At 39.8% G+C, this 14,582-nt stretch overlaps 2 protein-coding genes and 1 pseudogene across 2 annotated transcripts in view; 2 read left to right on the forward strand and 1 right to left on the reverse strand.

Annotated features, from left to right (window-relative positions):
• Positions 1-14,582, reverse strand: part of LOC146475637 (uncharacterized) — a 105,483-nt gene that overhangs the window by 33,141 nt on the left and 57,760 nt on the right. The window lies entirely within an intron of this gene.
• Positions 1,859-3,604, forward strand: LOC146475638 (uncharacterized). Its single transcript, XM_085116056.1, has 3 exons — positions 1,859-2,035; positions 3,065-3,178; positions 3,311-3,604. Exons 1-3 carry the CDS (start codon positions 1,859-1,861, stop codon positions 3,503-3,505), a joined length of 486 nt encoding a protein of 161 aa, XP_084972182.1. The 3' UTR covers positions 3,506-3,604.
• LOC146475639 (uncharacterized) lies at positions 6,098-7,185 on the forward strand (annotated as a pseudogene).

Here is a 14,582-nt window from a genome sequence, read left to right on the forward strand (position 1 = left end):
CTCAGCCTCGATTTCACGCATAGCTCAAATGTGGTACTTTTTGTGCATGTGGGGGGGGGGGGGGGGTATGTGTTTCTGGGTGAATATTTCTAATAACTTAAAATCAGATTTCCATCAGAGAATGGTCAAATATCATTTCAAGTCATTTGGCATCCAAGTACTTTCCGATGAGGAATCTTAACCATATAATCAGTTGCTGATGCTCTGCTGTTCATTAAAGACAAAACAGTCACGTGATTTTTTTATTATCAAAGGCACTATATCATGCGCTCTAATGATAGAAAGTAAGTAACTAAACAGACAAGCCAAAGAAACGCCAAGATTTAAGTATTTTACATCAGCCTTGCTTCCATGTTAAAAGGCTTTATATGCCATTTTTCTCACATGCGCCTTACGTGGCTCTAGGTGTTAATTTGGGATTGCTCCATATCAGGAAATGTTTGTCTCATACAGGTTAGTAAGCCTGCCAAGTTTCATGCTTTTATCATGAGACGAACAATTGAACCATATTTTGGTCGTTAGCAGCTGGACTAATAAGTAGAATCTTCATAAAATACGGTTTCTTCGCGGATGTGACCAAGTTCTGAGACGATTAGACAATAAACGCTAGTGTCCTATGGGATGTAACGGCTCTCGCATTTGATAGAAATGCCACTCGGGCTACGCCTTCGTAGCTTTCTATCTATGCTCGAGACACTATATCTCATAGACCCCTCGCGTTCATTGTCTAACCCTTACTTATACTTAAACGGCGACAATGAGGCAGCGAACAATATAACGACAAAACTGTTTCGTTTTCTGTTCTTATAGTGTTCCTCATAGCTATTTTGGGAAATTACATTACGTAATTCTAGAACGTTCCGAGCTTTGTGATGAGACTTTGCTTGGTCGGTCACCTCAATATATCAGTAATCTAATATCAATAATTAAACAATCTGCCTATCACTCCCGTTCAAATGATGTAATTTTACTAGAATTCCCACGAGGAAAAATGTAGCGATTATAATTTGGTGGTAGATCTATTGTAGCCGCGGCTCCCACACTGCCGAATAGTTTACCTCTTGCCATAGAGAAACCTAGATCACTTCATTGTTTTAAATCCTCACTGTAAACTTGTATTTTTAAGGTAACCGGATACCTTTTTTTTTGCCCAAAAAAATTGAGGCCAAATTAAACATTACTAGTCTCACTTCATTTTCAAAAAAATATATATTACAAATCTTTAGGCGTACGTGAATTATCAACAAGAAAGTATTTTCAAATGAAATTCTATCACCCGCCAAAGTACTATAAGCCAATTAAAACGTGTCAGCGTCAGCGTCAGCGCTTTCCTTTTGTTTGCGTTTGTAACTTGTGATTGATGCACCTACCAATGTTTTGCCCCAGGATGAAGGGGGGGGGGGGGGGGGAGTGGGCGGGCAACCCACGGGCATTTGACTTGGTGAAGCTCCACTCGGGTAGGGATTTTGACATCCACAATGGCCCCGTGGGTGGGAAATTTGACTCAGTCGCCAACTTCGGTCGCCATCTTGGAAGTGGAGAGGGCCTGGGATATGAGCGGTCCGCCATCTTGGAAAATACCCAGAAGTCATTTTGATGAGTCCCCGCGCTCTTCTTCGCTTCGCGAACAATGGCTGAACGCAAGGTAAGGAGTATTTTGATGCTTTTAAAGTAAAAAGTTGCTGTCTTTAACATCCATCCGATATATGTCTTTGAAGTTTTATATTCATATAGTGTTTTTCTGCCGGATTTTGAACGAAATAGTCGCACAGAAACTCATTTACATACTTATTAAATCTGAGTTCCCTAGATGCTCTCCCATGAGGTTTTGACAGAGAGAGAAAGAGATCGAAAAATCATGTGTAAAGGCAAGACATGTGCAGGGCACTACATGATGCCAGACGAATTGTTCTGTGTTGACGCCTCGACCAGTGTTGCATCATCACCTCCAAGTGAAGTACTGAAAACTCTGTATGATAATGACCCAAACGACCTGGAAGGACCAGCAAGACAAGTACTCTTACCCACAAATGAGGTAAGGCACATTGTAACTGTAGTGACCAGAAATTCACACTTCTGCTAAAGGAGGAAAATTCAGTTATCCCACAATACCTTGCTTCCAACTATATTATCAACTCGATGTTGATATGTGATCTCGCATTTGCGATGGGGCTTCTCGGAGTGAGCGCTGATCTGCCCTCTCCGTGGCCATTGCTTTACGTGAATTGCTTAGATTTAGACAGTCAGAGTTATGTCAATTTGTCAAACTTAGCCTGTTGTCGGTTTCTAACGGTCATGGGACACGTTAGTTTTCCAAAAAACTTACGAGAGCGGCTTTGCTTGTTTGTGCGATCAGAAGGCATTGAACGGCCGCTTGCCACTCGACTCGTCTTCGACTCCTTGGGAAGGAAGGAAGGAAGCATTTATGTCACCACTTGATGTCCTTACACGAATAGAACCGAACAGAATCGTGCTTAAAGTACTGTTCATTTCGACCGGGAAAACGAGTGATCGTTTAAAGGCAGTTACTATAAAAGCATTATGCAGTTGTTTACATGTTTGGCGCCAATTTAGGCAAACTTCAACGGACACAAATTCCTTCAAAACATGGGGACTTAAGGGGACCTTGAATAAAATTCAAAGGAGATACTATTCGAGCAACATCAGGCAAGATTTTACGCTAATGTACCCAGGATTGAACTCGCTAGGGTCAAATTTGGGTCAAGCATTTGAGAGCCGCGAAAGAACAAAGCGAGTCGATCATGCATACCACTCCAAACAATTGTATGTTTTTCTTTATTCTTAGGCAAATAAGCTGCAAAATTGTAATGCAAGCTTGAACTTAATTGCCAAAGCAATACACAAAACGATTTACCTTACATTCTCAGATCCTGAATAAGGAAAAATAGCTACTTGAAATTCAGTCGATTTCGGACTGCGCGCTCGCCTTCGCATCGATACTTGACACCTTCTAGTCGATAATTTTTCGCGGAGACTCATGGGATACCTGATTTCTCCTCCTTTACTTCTGCTAACTACATGTAATTGTCTTAATTACCTCAAGGTTGGGATGTGGTTTAACCATCTAAAGACTGTTCAGGACAACAGAAAGAGAGGGGCAGCAAAGGCAGCTCAGACAAGGAAAAAGAGAGGATACAACAAGAAAGACTCAGCAAAGGTTTGCAACTCAGATATATTGATTTCAAGTAAAACTAGATGCGACACAGTTAATTCACAATAATATTTGATTGTAATCTAAAATGTTCATGATTTCATTTGTATGAATTTTACGTAACTGGGTACCTCCTTTTGTGCTTCCTTGCTTAAGGTACTCTGTGGCTACTGCAAGAAAGAAGACCCAGAAGAGGAGGATGGAGCTGAAACTGTTCAGTGGATACACTGTGATGCCTGCGATAATTGGTTTCACCAAGTTTGTGCATTAAACCCACTTGATGATGACATGTTCTGGCATTGCATGTTTTGTATTGCTGTAAATACCATGTGAAGCAGTTCACAGGTATAGTGTTGAGTGAGCTTACTGCACCCTGGAGTCGTTGAGTTCTTTAATAAAGTATTGTGATTGCCTCAGTCAGTTTATTGATATTATACAAGTTCTGGGATCCCCAGGGGTGGGAATTTGACTTTTAATGGATACCCAAGGGTGGGGAAATTGACATTTAAAAGCCTGAAAATGTCAAATTCCCGTGGGGTTGCCCCCCCCCCCCCCCCCATGCTGGGGCAAAACATTGATAGGTGCATTACTCACACTAAGTTTTCGCTTCTGTTCTTTTTGCGTATCGTGTATGGCGAAAAATATGAAGGAAAAGAGTCCGTGGTTGAAAAACTAGGAAGAAAACTGGTCCTAAGAAAAAGAGGAAGAACGTTCCGATGAAGGATAGCGAGAAACGCTTGCCGAAACCGCATAAGTTCGTAGCGCATAAATCCAGGTACAATAATCGATTTATCGAATTCTTTAAGGCTCTCCCCCCCACCCCCCCATTCTCCCACCCCCCCCCCCCCCCCCCCCTCGCCCAACATGTTGCCCTCAACGCTGGCCTCCAGGTTGCAGGTAAAAATATCTCCATCAAACCTGCAAAGCAGAAAAACTCGGATATTGAACTGCAAGCTTGCGACAGCAATTTATTCGCATGGATAATGGTATACTATAAATAGTCCTTCAACGTACCCCAGTGACCGCATTTCTGTCCGCAGCTGTTCTTTCGGATCGATGGGGCTCACCGTCGAGGGCACTGCAATTTTCCTTTTCTTCGAAGAATTTTTTCTGCCCGGCATTTCGCAAGGAAAGCCGAGAAATTCTGACTGGTAATAGAACTGCAGTCACGCACTCAACTATTTTCCGACGCGACACCAGTAATCTCAGGGGACTCAGCAGTAGGTCTCCTGTAATTCTATTGGCTTTCGACGTCGGCGGCATCCGCAGTGTTGAAATATGGCGCAGCAAGGGCGTGAAATGTTTGTAAACCTTTAGAAGTGAAAAAAACCTACTTCGTTTTTACGCGTGTGCTTTATTTAAAGTAATTTATACGGTACAAGAACTTGACGGATTGCCTTGAAATTTGGCCCGACGATTTCCAAGATACCGAGCAAAAATACTATGCGAGGGATTTCCGTTTTGTAAAATTGATCTCCCGCAATGACCTTTGTCGTAAAACGTATCAGTGAGTTTTTGATTATCAAAATTGACAGTAAAATTGCGAAGTAACCAACAGGAATATCGAAAAAGCCTCACACAGTTTTGAAGATTAATGACTTGTGATTGATATGATGCAGTAGTTTTGATTCTGCGGTCGAATTCTATACCCGAAAAATTTGTTCAAAGAGACAACAGTCGTTTTGGGCTTTTGGGACGCACTCTCCTTAGGGCTAGAAAAAAATCAAAGCGAAATAGTTTTAACCGGATAGTACATTTCATTAGCTTTGTACTGATATATAGTTTATGGTTGTTGCATTTAAAACAGCGTGCACACATTTTATTTCGCGAAGGACACCCACGAATTTGCTTAATTTCCATGCTGTAACGCACCTTTGGTCATTATATGTTAAAGACGCAATACAAGTTGTTGATTATAATTATTTAGCATTAAGACGCAGTCTCCTTTAGATTCTCTTTAATTTTCGCTCCTGAAATAGATTTCGCTTATAATTTTTCTGTTAACTTCTATTGGCAAGTAAGTCACAAATATGAAATTAGATCGGAGAAATTCTGCTTTATAAATTGTTTCTGCTACAAACTCTCCGCACCCTCTACTGTCCTCGAAACTCAGTGACGAGATCTTGAATTTTGCAAAAATTACAGCTATTCGCTCTGGACAAAACCGCTCACTTGAAACTTTCAAATTTACCAGTTATAAACTATGACCCTTTATCTCAATAATCAGATTAATTGTAATCATAATCGCTAATTATAATATAGCGCGCGTGCTTCCCTATCTAATTCCTATTGGCGTCACCATGGTATATTTCTCAACATACGCACGGCCGTGCGTCCATCTGATGACGTGTGCAACTTGCAGACAAATTAGGGTTTCCGTCGCTTAAAGCTGTTACAAAGTTTCACCGGAAATGGAACTAGAAAATAATGAGTACTTCCCGACTTTTCTCTTGAAATGGAGTTTTTAGCACCCAACGAGAAGAGCAAAGGTAGCGAAAAAGAGCCCGCCCGCGAAAAAGAGCCCGCCCGAGCTGCAGAAAATTCTCACGGAAAGGCACTCCGCTCGCACTAAAAAAATACACAAATTGGTCTGTGGCAACATTCAAAGGTAATTATTACTGTTTTTTTCGATTGTTCATGCTAATGAAAACAACAATTTACTTAAATTAAAGACTAGGTAACAAAATTATTAAAACGAAATAATCCGAGAAGAAAAATTTCCGCAGTTGCTACAGTGTATTTGACTAATTACGCAACAACAACAACAACAACAACAAGTAAAGTACTTGAAAAGTTGTATCTAAGCTGAGAGATTTATTCAAACACGGTTAAAAAAAATCTTCACGCATTGTCCAGAAACTAATTGGTATTAACATTTTTTTAGCTTGGTGCACTGAGAGAAAAATACAATCGCCGCTTGAAAATATGACACTTGGTCAGCTGGATACAAACCTTCGCAGATTTTACGCAGAGGCTACGAACAAATCAGGAGAAGTGTACAGCAATTCAATTCAATTCGATTCAATTTTATTTACACTTATTTCAACGAAATACAAATATTGTACAGAGCATTCTACACTCCTCGGTTTTCGCCAGTCCGTGGAAAGATTTTTGAACGCACCGCCACTAAATAAAGGCCTAAAGCTCTCATCTGACCCGAGGTTTAAAAGATCAAACGAGATGCTGAATGCACAAGTTGTTAACCTGAAGCGTCTGGGGAAAAAAACGTAAAGCACAAGCCGGCAATTGAAAACGAAGATTTGGTGCGGCTTAAATCCTCACAGGTTCTTGCACTGAGCAACCCACTCGCTCCTCTACGAAATGCATGGTTCCATGTGGTTCTCTTTTTTTGTAGAAGAGGTCGGGAGGGACAGAGACAGCTCAAACCGACCAGCTTCAAGTTTGAAGTCGACCCAACTGGCCGAAACTACGTGACGATGACACATGACGAGGCTACAAAGAATAATCCTGACGTTCCCAGCCCAGAAAAGTACACCCGAATGTATGAAACAGAAGACCCGAACGACGGCTATAATGCCTTGTAGCTGTACTTATCGAAATTAAATCCAAAGTGCGATTTGTTTTTTCAATATCCACAAAAGAATTGGAGTGTTGGAGACAACGTATGGTATGAAGCGCGTCCCGTCGGAGTGAACCATGATGAAGAATATCCGCGAGCAGCATCCCTGTCAAAAACCTACACGAACCATAGCATCAGAGCAACCGCCATAACTTTGTGGTCTAACGCAGGGATCCCCAACAGACACATCATGGCGATCTCCGGCCACAGGAGTGAACAAAGCCTTGCACATTACAATACGCGCCCATCTTCGTCCCAGCTTCGCAGTTGCAGTGAAGTTCTCTCAAGATGCCTTGCGCGTGGTTCATCTGAGTCTTCTACTACTGCTGTTTGCAGAGAAATTCAAAACAACAGTGTGGTCGTCGCACAAGAGAAGACAACAACAACAAGTTTCCTGAGCTCGGTCTTCTCCAACTGTACCGTGCCAACGTAAACATCGTTATGACTTCAAACTCCAGTTTCGGCCTTTAACTTTGACTTGAACATTTGACAAATTTGAGTACTTTATCATTCTTTGGACTTGGAAAAACGTTTGTCTACATTTTCATTGACTTTCAACATATTCAAAGAAGAAATTTTCATTGCCAATTTCGGATGAAACGTTCTCGTTCACCAAATGTGCAAACAATCATTGTGGCATGTTTGTAACCACCCAATGAGAATCTTTGTGTTTCTGTACGCGCATTGAGAGAATTTTGTAATCGATCACAAATAAACCCATTTTTCCGCGCACTATTCTCTTGTCACTATGTTATAAAAGAATTGGTTCATGCCTTTAGCTGTGCGTATATCGAGTTATGGATGCACTTGGGAAGTTTGGAGAGCACCCAAGAAGCTTGAGTTTCTCTCGGCTACAGCTCGAGCAACTCTTACGCTTTTTTAGTGCTATTCAAACTTCCCACGTGCATCCATAACTCGATATACGCACGCTAAGCATGAACCAGTTCTTAATTAGTATAATAAAACCGAGGATACAAAGTTTATCCATTTTGGGCACTTGTCGCAACATGCGATTTGACCCGAATTGAGTGGAAAAAATCACAAAAGTGGTTCGTGTTCACAGGCTTTTCTGCATATCAGTAAAAAGGTCCGTCTATCGGCTACTAAAATCTGTGAAAACATTTGGCCGTCATCCAGTAGTTAGTCCGCAAGTGAGATCTGAACTTGTGTTACTCAGCAAGCACCACCACGTTTCCTTCGCAGATGCTGCGTCCTAAAATCCGCCACAAGGCCAAGGTATTTTCTCTTGTATGACCTTAGAATTTCATTAGTAGGTCAAGAAATAACCAATATGGCTAGAATTTGCTTAATTGACGGTAAAGCAGCACAATTTGTTCCGTATTTTGACGCAACATAAACAAGTTCTCATTCTTCATAGAAATCGGTGGATATTTTTACTAAGCCGCTGACCAGATACATCGCAGCGGAGCATACCTTCCATAAACAAACAATAACCATGGCGAGCGCACCGACTAGACCGATTGTATGTTCACTTTTTTTGGAAGTGGGAAAATAACATGCGAAAAATCACGAGGAAAAGAGAAATCGGTTCCCCTTATTCAGTGTATAACAAATCATTTAAAGAGTTTTCACCTGGTGGCGCGAAAGTGACGGAATACGAATTGATACTAGCCAGAGCGGGGAAGTCCATTGGACAAAATAGAGAAGTTGACAATCTGTCCGAAGCACCGTCACAATCTAGAGCAATATTGGCGACCTCTGAAGACATGTCAGTATCCTAATCACGAAGGACGGAAAATTTCCTTGCACTGTAAGAATCCCGTGAACTGGCAGATAGTACAAGAGATATAAAAGATGTTTATTTCACCTGCACAAGTTGGGTCGCGTAAGTATTTTCTTTTTCAGTCTTCCATAGTTTCCTGTCTTTCAGTTTTTACAAAGCTTCAACAAAAAGTGGCTTTTACTACGTAAAGCGAAAAAAGGGAGAAAATGTTGAATTAAATTGGCACAAAATTGGTCGTGTTTATTCCAACAATATTTGAGAATGTCACGTCACGCAGTGGATTAAAGAGATAAATGTTGGAAGGGATTTGATTCTTTTGTCAGTAAAGTGTTTATAACTTTCGGTTAAAACAACGAAGAAACGAAGGGAACAAAATGTAGTACACGGGGAGCCACACAAGGGAAAGGATAGGCTTTTTCACTTTGCAAGTTCAATATCGTAACAAGTTTTTCGTATGTACATGTGCAGCTAATTTGAATAATTTGGTTATTTATTTATTCTGTGAAAACGAGAAATACAGTCGGATTTGAGAGCACTGAAAAAGTGCTTTTAAAAGTGAGGGTTTAAATATTACAAATTGTATTCCTACGTTTTACTACTTTTGTTTTTCAGTCTGCCGCTAGCTTAACAATGGTGCATAACTTTACTAGGTTAATCTAATATATGGCGATTTAACTCAATTAAGGGGTACGATTATTCTGGCACGAGATCCAAAGGTGGCGTTTTCCTTTTTTTCGTAAAAGGATTTTGTGTGACAGTATGAATATTAAATTCAAGTTACAACAATTTTCCATTGAAAGAGTGGATTGCTTAACATGTCCTTACCACCCTTGTCTTTTAATATATGGTGTAAGTAGTTTGCTTACGCTTTTTAGATGTGCGTTGTTTTCCAGTTGTCACGCATTCAATTGCAAATCACGCTGTACTTTCCAACGCCAAAACGAGGGTATGTTTCTTTGTCCGTAATTTGTGTGGTTCCAATTTATCCCTTTAAAAGAACTAAGCGCTAAGAAGCTTCTCACAGATATCGCTTTTATTTTCGCGTTAATTTTTTTCTATACGTGAACTGATAATTGAGAATAAAGCAGTGAAGGTAGGGGTGTAGTTAACATCGATCATTTCCACCAACAGCAATCAGCAGAAGGTCGAAACAGACTGGACTCCAAGTACAACAGGATATCACAGCTCTCAAGAGGACGTCAGCATAGTAACTCCTCTGCAAACTGACCCACCTTTAGTTAGAATACACGAAAGCTTAGACGTATTGGAAACATGTTCAGGTGAAGGAAGAACCAGCCCTTTAACGTGTCAGATGCAAACAGTGTGAGAGAGTGAGTCAGGAGGAGCAAACATTTTTTTGTAAGAAAGGCAACAGAAGCCTGCAAGATAGTCTGTTCAGCCATTACCCCGGAAGGTGCAGAGACGTTGTTCAAAGCTGTTTGCAAGACTGACAGCCCTGATATCGATAATGAGCTCCAGCCTCTCCTAGAAGCATATAGGGATGCACCTTCTAAGGACACGAAGACTAACAAAGGTGCCGGTGCCCCACTGGAAACGCCATTTTTTCACAGGGTCAGGCTTGATACAGTCAAAGTCAACCATTTTTTTGGAATTCATAAACAGACCGTATTTCTATCAAGACGTTTCCTACGGAACACGCACACTTAATCTTGGTAGAGGAGAAAAGCTTGTAATGCCGAACGTCATCCGAACAGTCGCTAGGTCCACAATGGCTGCTTAAACTTTGCCAAGAAGAGGAGTTTGACTCTTTGAGTTGTGCAACTCTCTTTCGTATTCTTGATGTGCGCGAAGCGTCTCAAAGGAAAGCTCTCAAAGATCTTGATAACGTAGCCACGGATGCCGGGAACGGCAGCTTTTGAAACACTTGGGAGAGTGGTCGAGGAGCTCCAAAGGGCTGGCGCAAGTCCGGAATGGGGTGATGATATCAAGGAGAAGCTTAATCAAGCCAAGAGGTATCTGAAAACAGACTATAAAGTTCATTGCAAAGTAGAGTCTAGTCCATGTGCAGATCATTGTAGGGTGTTCACCCTGAGCGATGCGAACGACGAAGCGTTTAAACAGGAATGTGAGCACCCGCACAGTCTACAGTGTGACATGTGCGAGAACCTGAAATCAGTATTAGAAGAAATTGAAGCTTCCTTAAAGAACGAAAGCCAAACAATTTGCTTTTACGGCCAAGAACAGCAAGAAGACATTTTGTATGACTTCTTGCAAGCAGAGAAGCATATATTTGATTTAAAAGCCTAATATTTTGCGTTCGGAAAATCAAGATCTAGCCAAACAAGATGTCTTGAAATCACCCGATGAAACATCAGTGATAACAATAGACTGGGCGATGAAATTTTAGTGCCAAAAGTATAGGGAGAAACAGCTCGACCGGTTGACTCAGTTGGTTGAGCATCGGACTACCGTGTGCGAGGTCGTGGGTTCAAACCCCAGCCGGACCAACACTCAGGGTCTTTAAATAACTGAGGAGAAAGTGCTGCCCTTGTAATGACATCTGCAAATGGTTAGACTTTCTAGTCTTCTCGGATAAGGACGATAAACCGTAGGCCCCGTCTCACAACACTTCAATGTTCATAACGCTGTGTGACGTTAAAGAGCCCACACACTGATCGCAAAGAGGAGGGCATGGAGTTCCCGGTGTGCTGGTCTCGTCTTTGTGCTTTTTCATGATTAGTAGTAATGTAAACCGCATTTGAATTTATGCATATAGAAAATGCGGTAAATAAATACCATTACCAAGATTAATACCTTGTGATTGATATGATGCAGTGGTTTTGATTCTGCGGTGATGAAAAATGTATTTCGAGTTTTATTACTGGCATTCGTTTACCAAGTTTCCGATAGAAATATGGCCGTGTTAGCTGAGTAGCACAAGTTCAGCCCTCACTGGCGGACCAGCTACTGAATGACGGCCAAATTTTTTCACAGATTTTAGTAGCCTATGAATGGAACTTTTTACTGATATACAGGAAAGCCTGTGAGTACGAACCACTTTTGTGATTTTTTCCTCTGAATTTGGGTCAAATCGCATGTTTCGATAAGTGCCCAAAATGGATAAACTTTGTATCCTCAGTTTTATTTATTTATTTATTTATTTGACTTCACCTTCAAACTTAAAACTATAAACAGAACATAACAACGTGAAACAGAAAAAAAGAGCGATCACTGTGTTAAGGCAGGGTGACCACAATAGCTAGCGCCAATTACTGCTGGCCTAAGATTTACAAAGTTCTAAAACACTCGAATACTAGTTAGCGATTATAATTACAATTCATCTGATTATTAAGATAAAGGGTCATAGTTTATAACTAGCGAAATTGAAGGTTTCAAGTAAGCGATTTTGTCCAGACCAAATAGCTGTAATTTTGGCAAAATTTACGATCTCGTCACTGAGTTTCGAAGACAGTAGGAGGGCAGAAAGTTTGCGGTAGAAAATTTTTATAAAGCAGAATTACTCCGATCTAATTTCATATTTGTGACTTACTTGCCAATAGAAGTTAACAGAAAAATTATAAGCGGAATCTATTTCAGGAGCGAAAATTAATGTGAGGATCTAAAGGAAACTGCGTCTTAAAATTCATTTGTTAATTTAAGCAGAAAAAACTAGTCTTAAAATCCGTGCGAGTTATTCGGGAAACAAATGTTAAAAAAGGTTAATTTGCCATCGTTGTGACCTAACAGGCTAATCTTCAGTCTTCTTTTATGCCTTATAATGATTTTTTGTTTTTGTTTTGTCTTTTGTTTGTGTGATTTTTGGATTCGATTGGAATACTTGAGAAAAAGTCTCACGAAGATAGGAGGAGGCTTTTCTCCATGAAACGTTATACAACGGAAATGCTTGGACACAACCTAGATCCCAAAACTAAGTTAAAAAAAAACAAAACAAAAATATAGCAATGAAAATAACAGAAAATGCAGTCTCTGTAGGGATTTCCTGTGTTGTTTTCCATTGGTCGGCCTGACATCGTTGACATCTGCTGTAATGGTGTGCAAAAACTGTGCAAATCCTTGGAGGCCGAAAGCTCAGGGCTTATTTGACTACAAGTAATTCCCTCCATTCAAACGAATATAATGGGTTGATATATTTTCCAAATTTGAACGGAATTTGGCTGGCAAGATATTCGTCACACACTAATGCACCAAGCACCTAGCGCGTAAGACTGGTTGAAAAATATACAATTATCAAACTTTACAATAGATTTTCTCAGTACCCAATGTGCATATCGAACAAGCCCGAACGCTATGTTAACCCATTATCTCCTGAAGGATATAGTGTAGCTTGTTGGGATATCTGCATTAATGTGAGAGCTGGTAGTTAATGCAGTCAAAGCACACACTGACAGTTTAGGGTTTCGGTGCTTTGATCGCCTACAAAGCAGAAAGCTTTATTTTCAGATTTTACAGCTTAATAGCTTTACATTAATATATAGTCAACGTTTTTAGGATTTCTATAAAAGCAGTCGGAGTAAGTTTGGAATAACCCGTTAACGATTGTCCTCGAAATTTCACATTTGCCCTTAAACCTTCGTTTTTGTGCATTTTTCGTACAATCTTTCGCCTCGGACAATATCGTCCGATATAACAGCTCCTTGAGGGGTGTAATTGCTTAATAACCGCGCGCTTAATTTAGGACCACTTGACGATTTTTTTTGTCCAATAATAACGCGTATATTATAATCCGTGAATTATAATTCATCATAACAAACGATCCCTCAATAGCAAATTGACATTTAATTTGGAGAGTATTTCGATAAAATTTCGTCCGACTCTTTCTACTTACCGGGAGGAACAAATGAGAAATCTAACTTGTATCCTCTGCGCTTGACACGGCCGTTCGAGTGAAAGGTTATTACAGCATAGCGTCCAGTGAAACTGATGTTCAATCCAGACTTCACCCCACAGTATGTACCTACGGTATAGTTGTTATCATTGGAAATCCTCAAGTAGTCATACCTGCAAACAAGAAAGACGCATTTGTTTAGTTCATTTATGATGAGATAACATAAGCTTAAATAACATGAGCAACACAACTTGATAAGATAAGATGTGACAAAGTCACACGCATTATTATATGCCTACTGAGTTAAAGGAGCACGGCTAATAACTAACAAATAAGTGACACATATACAAAGTAGAGCAAACATTACAATATTACAATAAACTATTTATGACTAATCGACAAGGTAATTAATACAAAATGCTAAAGGAATCCATGGCCGAATAATAAATGATGCACATACAACGAAACAGACAAACAAACCTTATAGACAGCTTACCTATCAATTTGTCTAGAAAAATAAGCAAAGGTTCCAAAACAACCCATAATCAGGCCAGCATGAGGTACAGACAGGCGCGAAGAGTAGAAAATCAGATAACATACATGTAAATGCAAAACTAGTTTATCACACGTGTGTCATGACAATAAATGACAAGGCAGTCTAGTTATTGATTTGATTTTTTTTAGTTAAATCTTTTATTTACCTACAATACTACAGTACAGTGCTTGCATTACTACATTACTTGAATACCACAGTACTTACAATACTACAGTACTTGCTTTACTACATTACTTACAATGCTACAGTATTTACAAAAACTACAGTACTTACAATACTACATTACTTACAATACTACAGTACTTACAATACAACAATTACTTACAATACTACATTACTTACAATACTACGGTACGACGTTACTTACAATACTACAGTACTTGCAATACTACATTACTTACAATACCACTTATTATCTTATAAGAAGCCAAATTGTTGGGCTGAGGTCATATCCTATTTCACCCGAGGTGTTAATTACAAAACCTGAGGTGAAAGGATTGTTCAAAAATTGTTCAATTGATTGTTCAATTGTTCAAAAAAAAAAAAAAAACTACAAGAAATTTGCATAAAATCTACTGACTTGTTTTAAAAACATTACATTAAATTATTTAAGGTAATCCAGAATACTTTTATGATCATACCTGTTACTGCTTATATATAAATGTCGGCCCTTAACCTTGGTGTTTCTTATTCCGTGCTCATCTCGGGCTTTCATCATCGCCT

Source organism: Pavona decussata, unplaced genomic scaffold (genome assembly GCF_977016875.1).
Source record: "Pavona decussata unplaced genomic scaffold, jaPavDecu1.1 SCAFFOLD_84, whole genome shotgun sequence".
Taxonomy (NCBI): domain Eukaryota; kingdom Metazoa; phylum Cnidaria; class Anthozoa; order Scleractinia; family Agariciidae; genus Pavona; species Pavona decussata.

Excerpts from the sequence above, each read along its gene's own strand:
- LOC146475638 (XM_085116056.1), top strand. The coding sequence starts at position 1,859 with ATGTGTAAAGGCAAGACATGTGCAGGGCACTACATGATGCCAGACGAA. Across the intron at positions 2,036-3,064 it reads TACTCTTACCCACAAATGAG|GTTGGGATGTGGTTTAACCA; the intron begins GTAAGGCACATT and ends AATTACCTCAAG. Across the intron at positions 3,179-3,310 it reads ACAAGAAAGACTCAGCAAAG|TGTGCTTCCTTGCTTAAGGT; the intron begins GTTTGCAACTCA and ends GGTACCTCCTTT.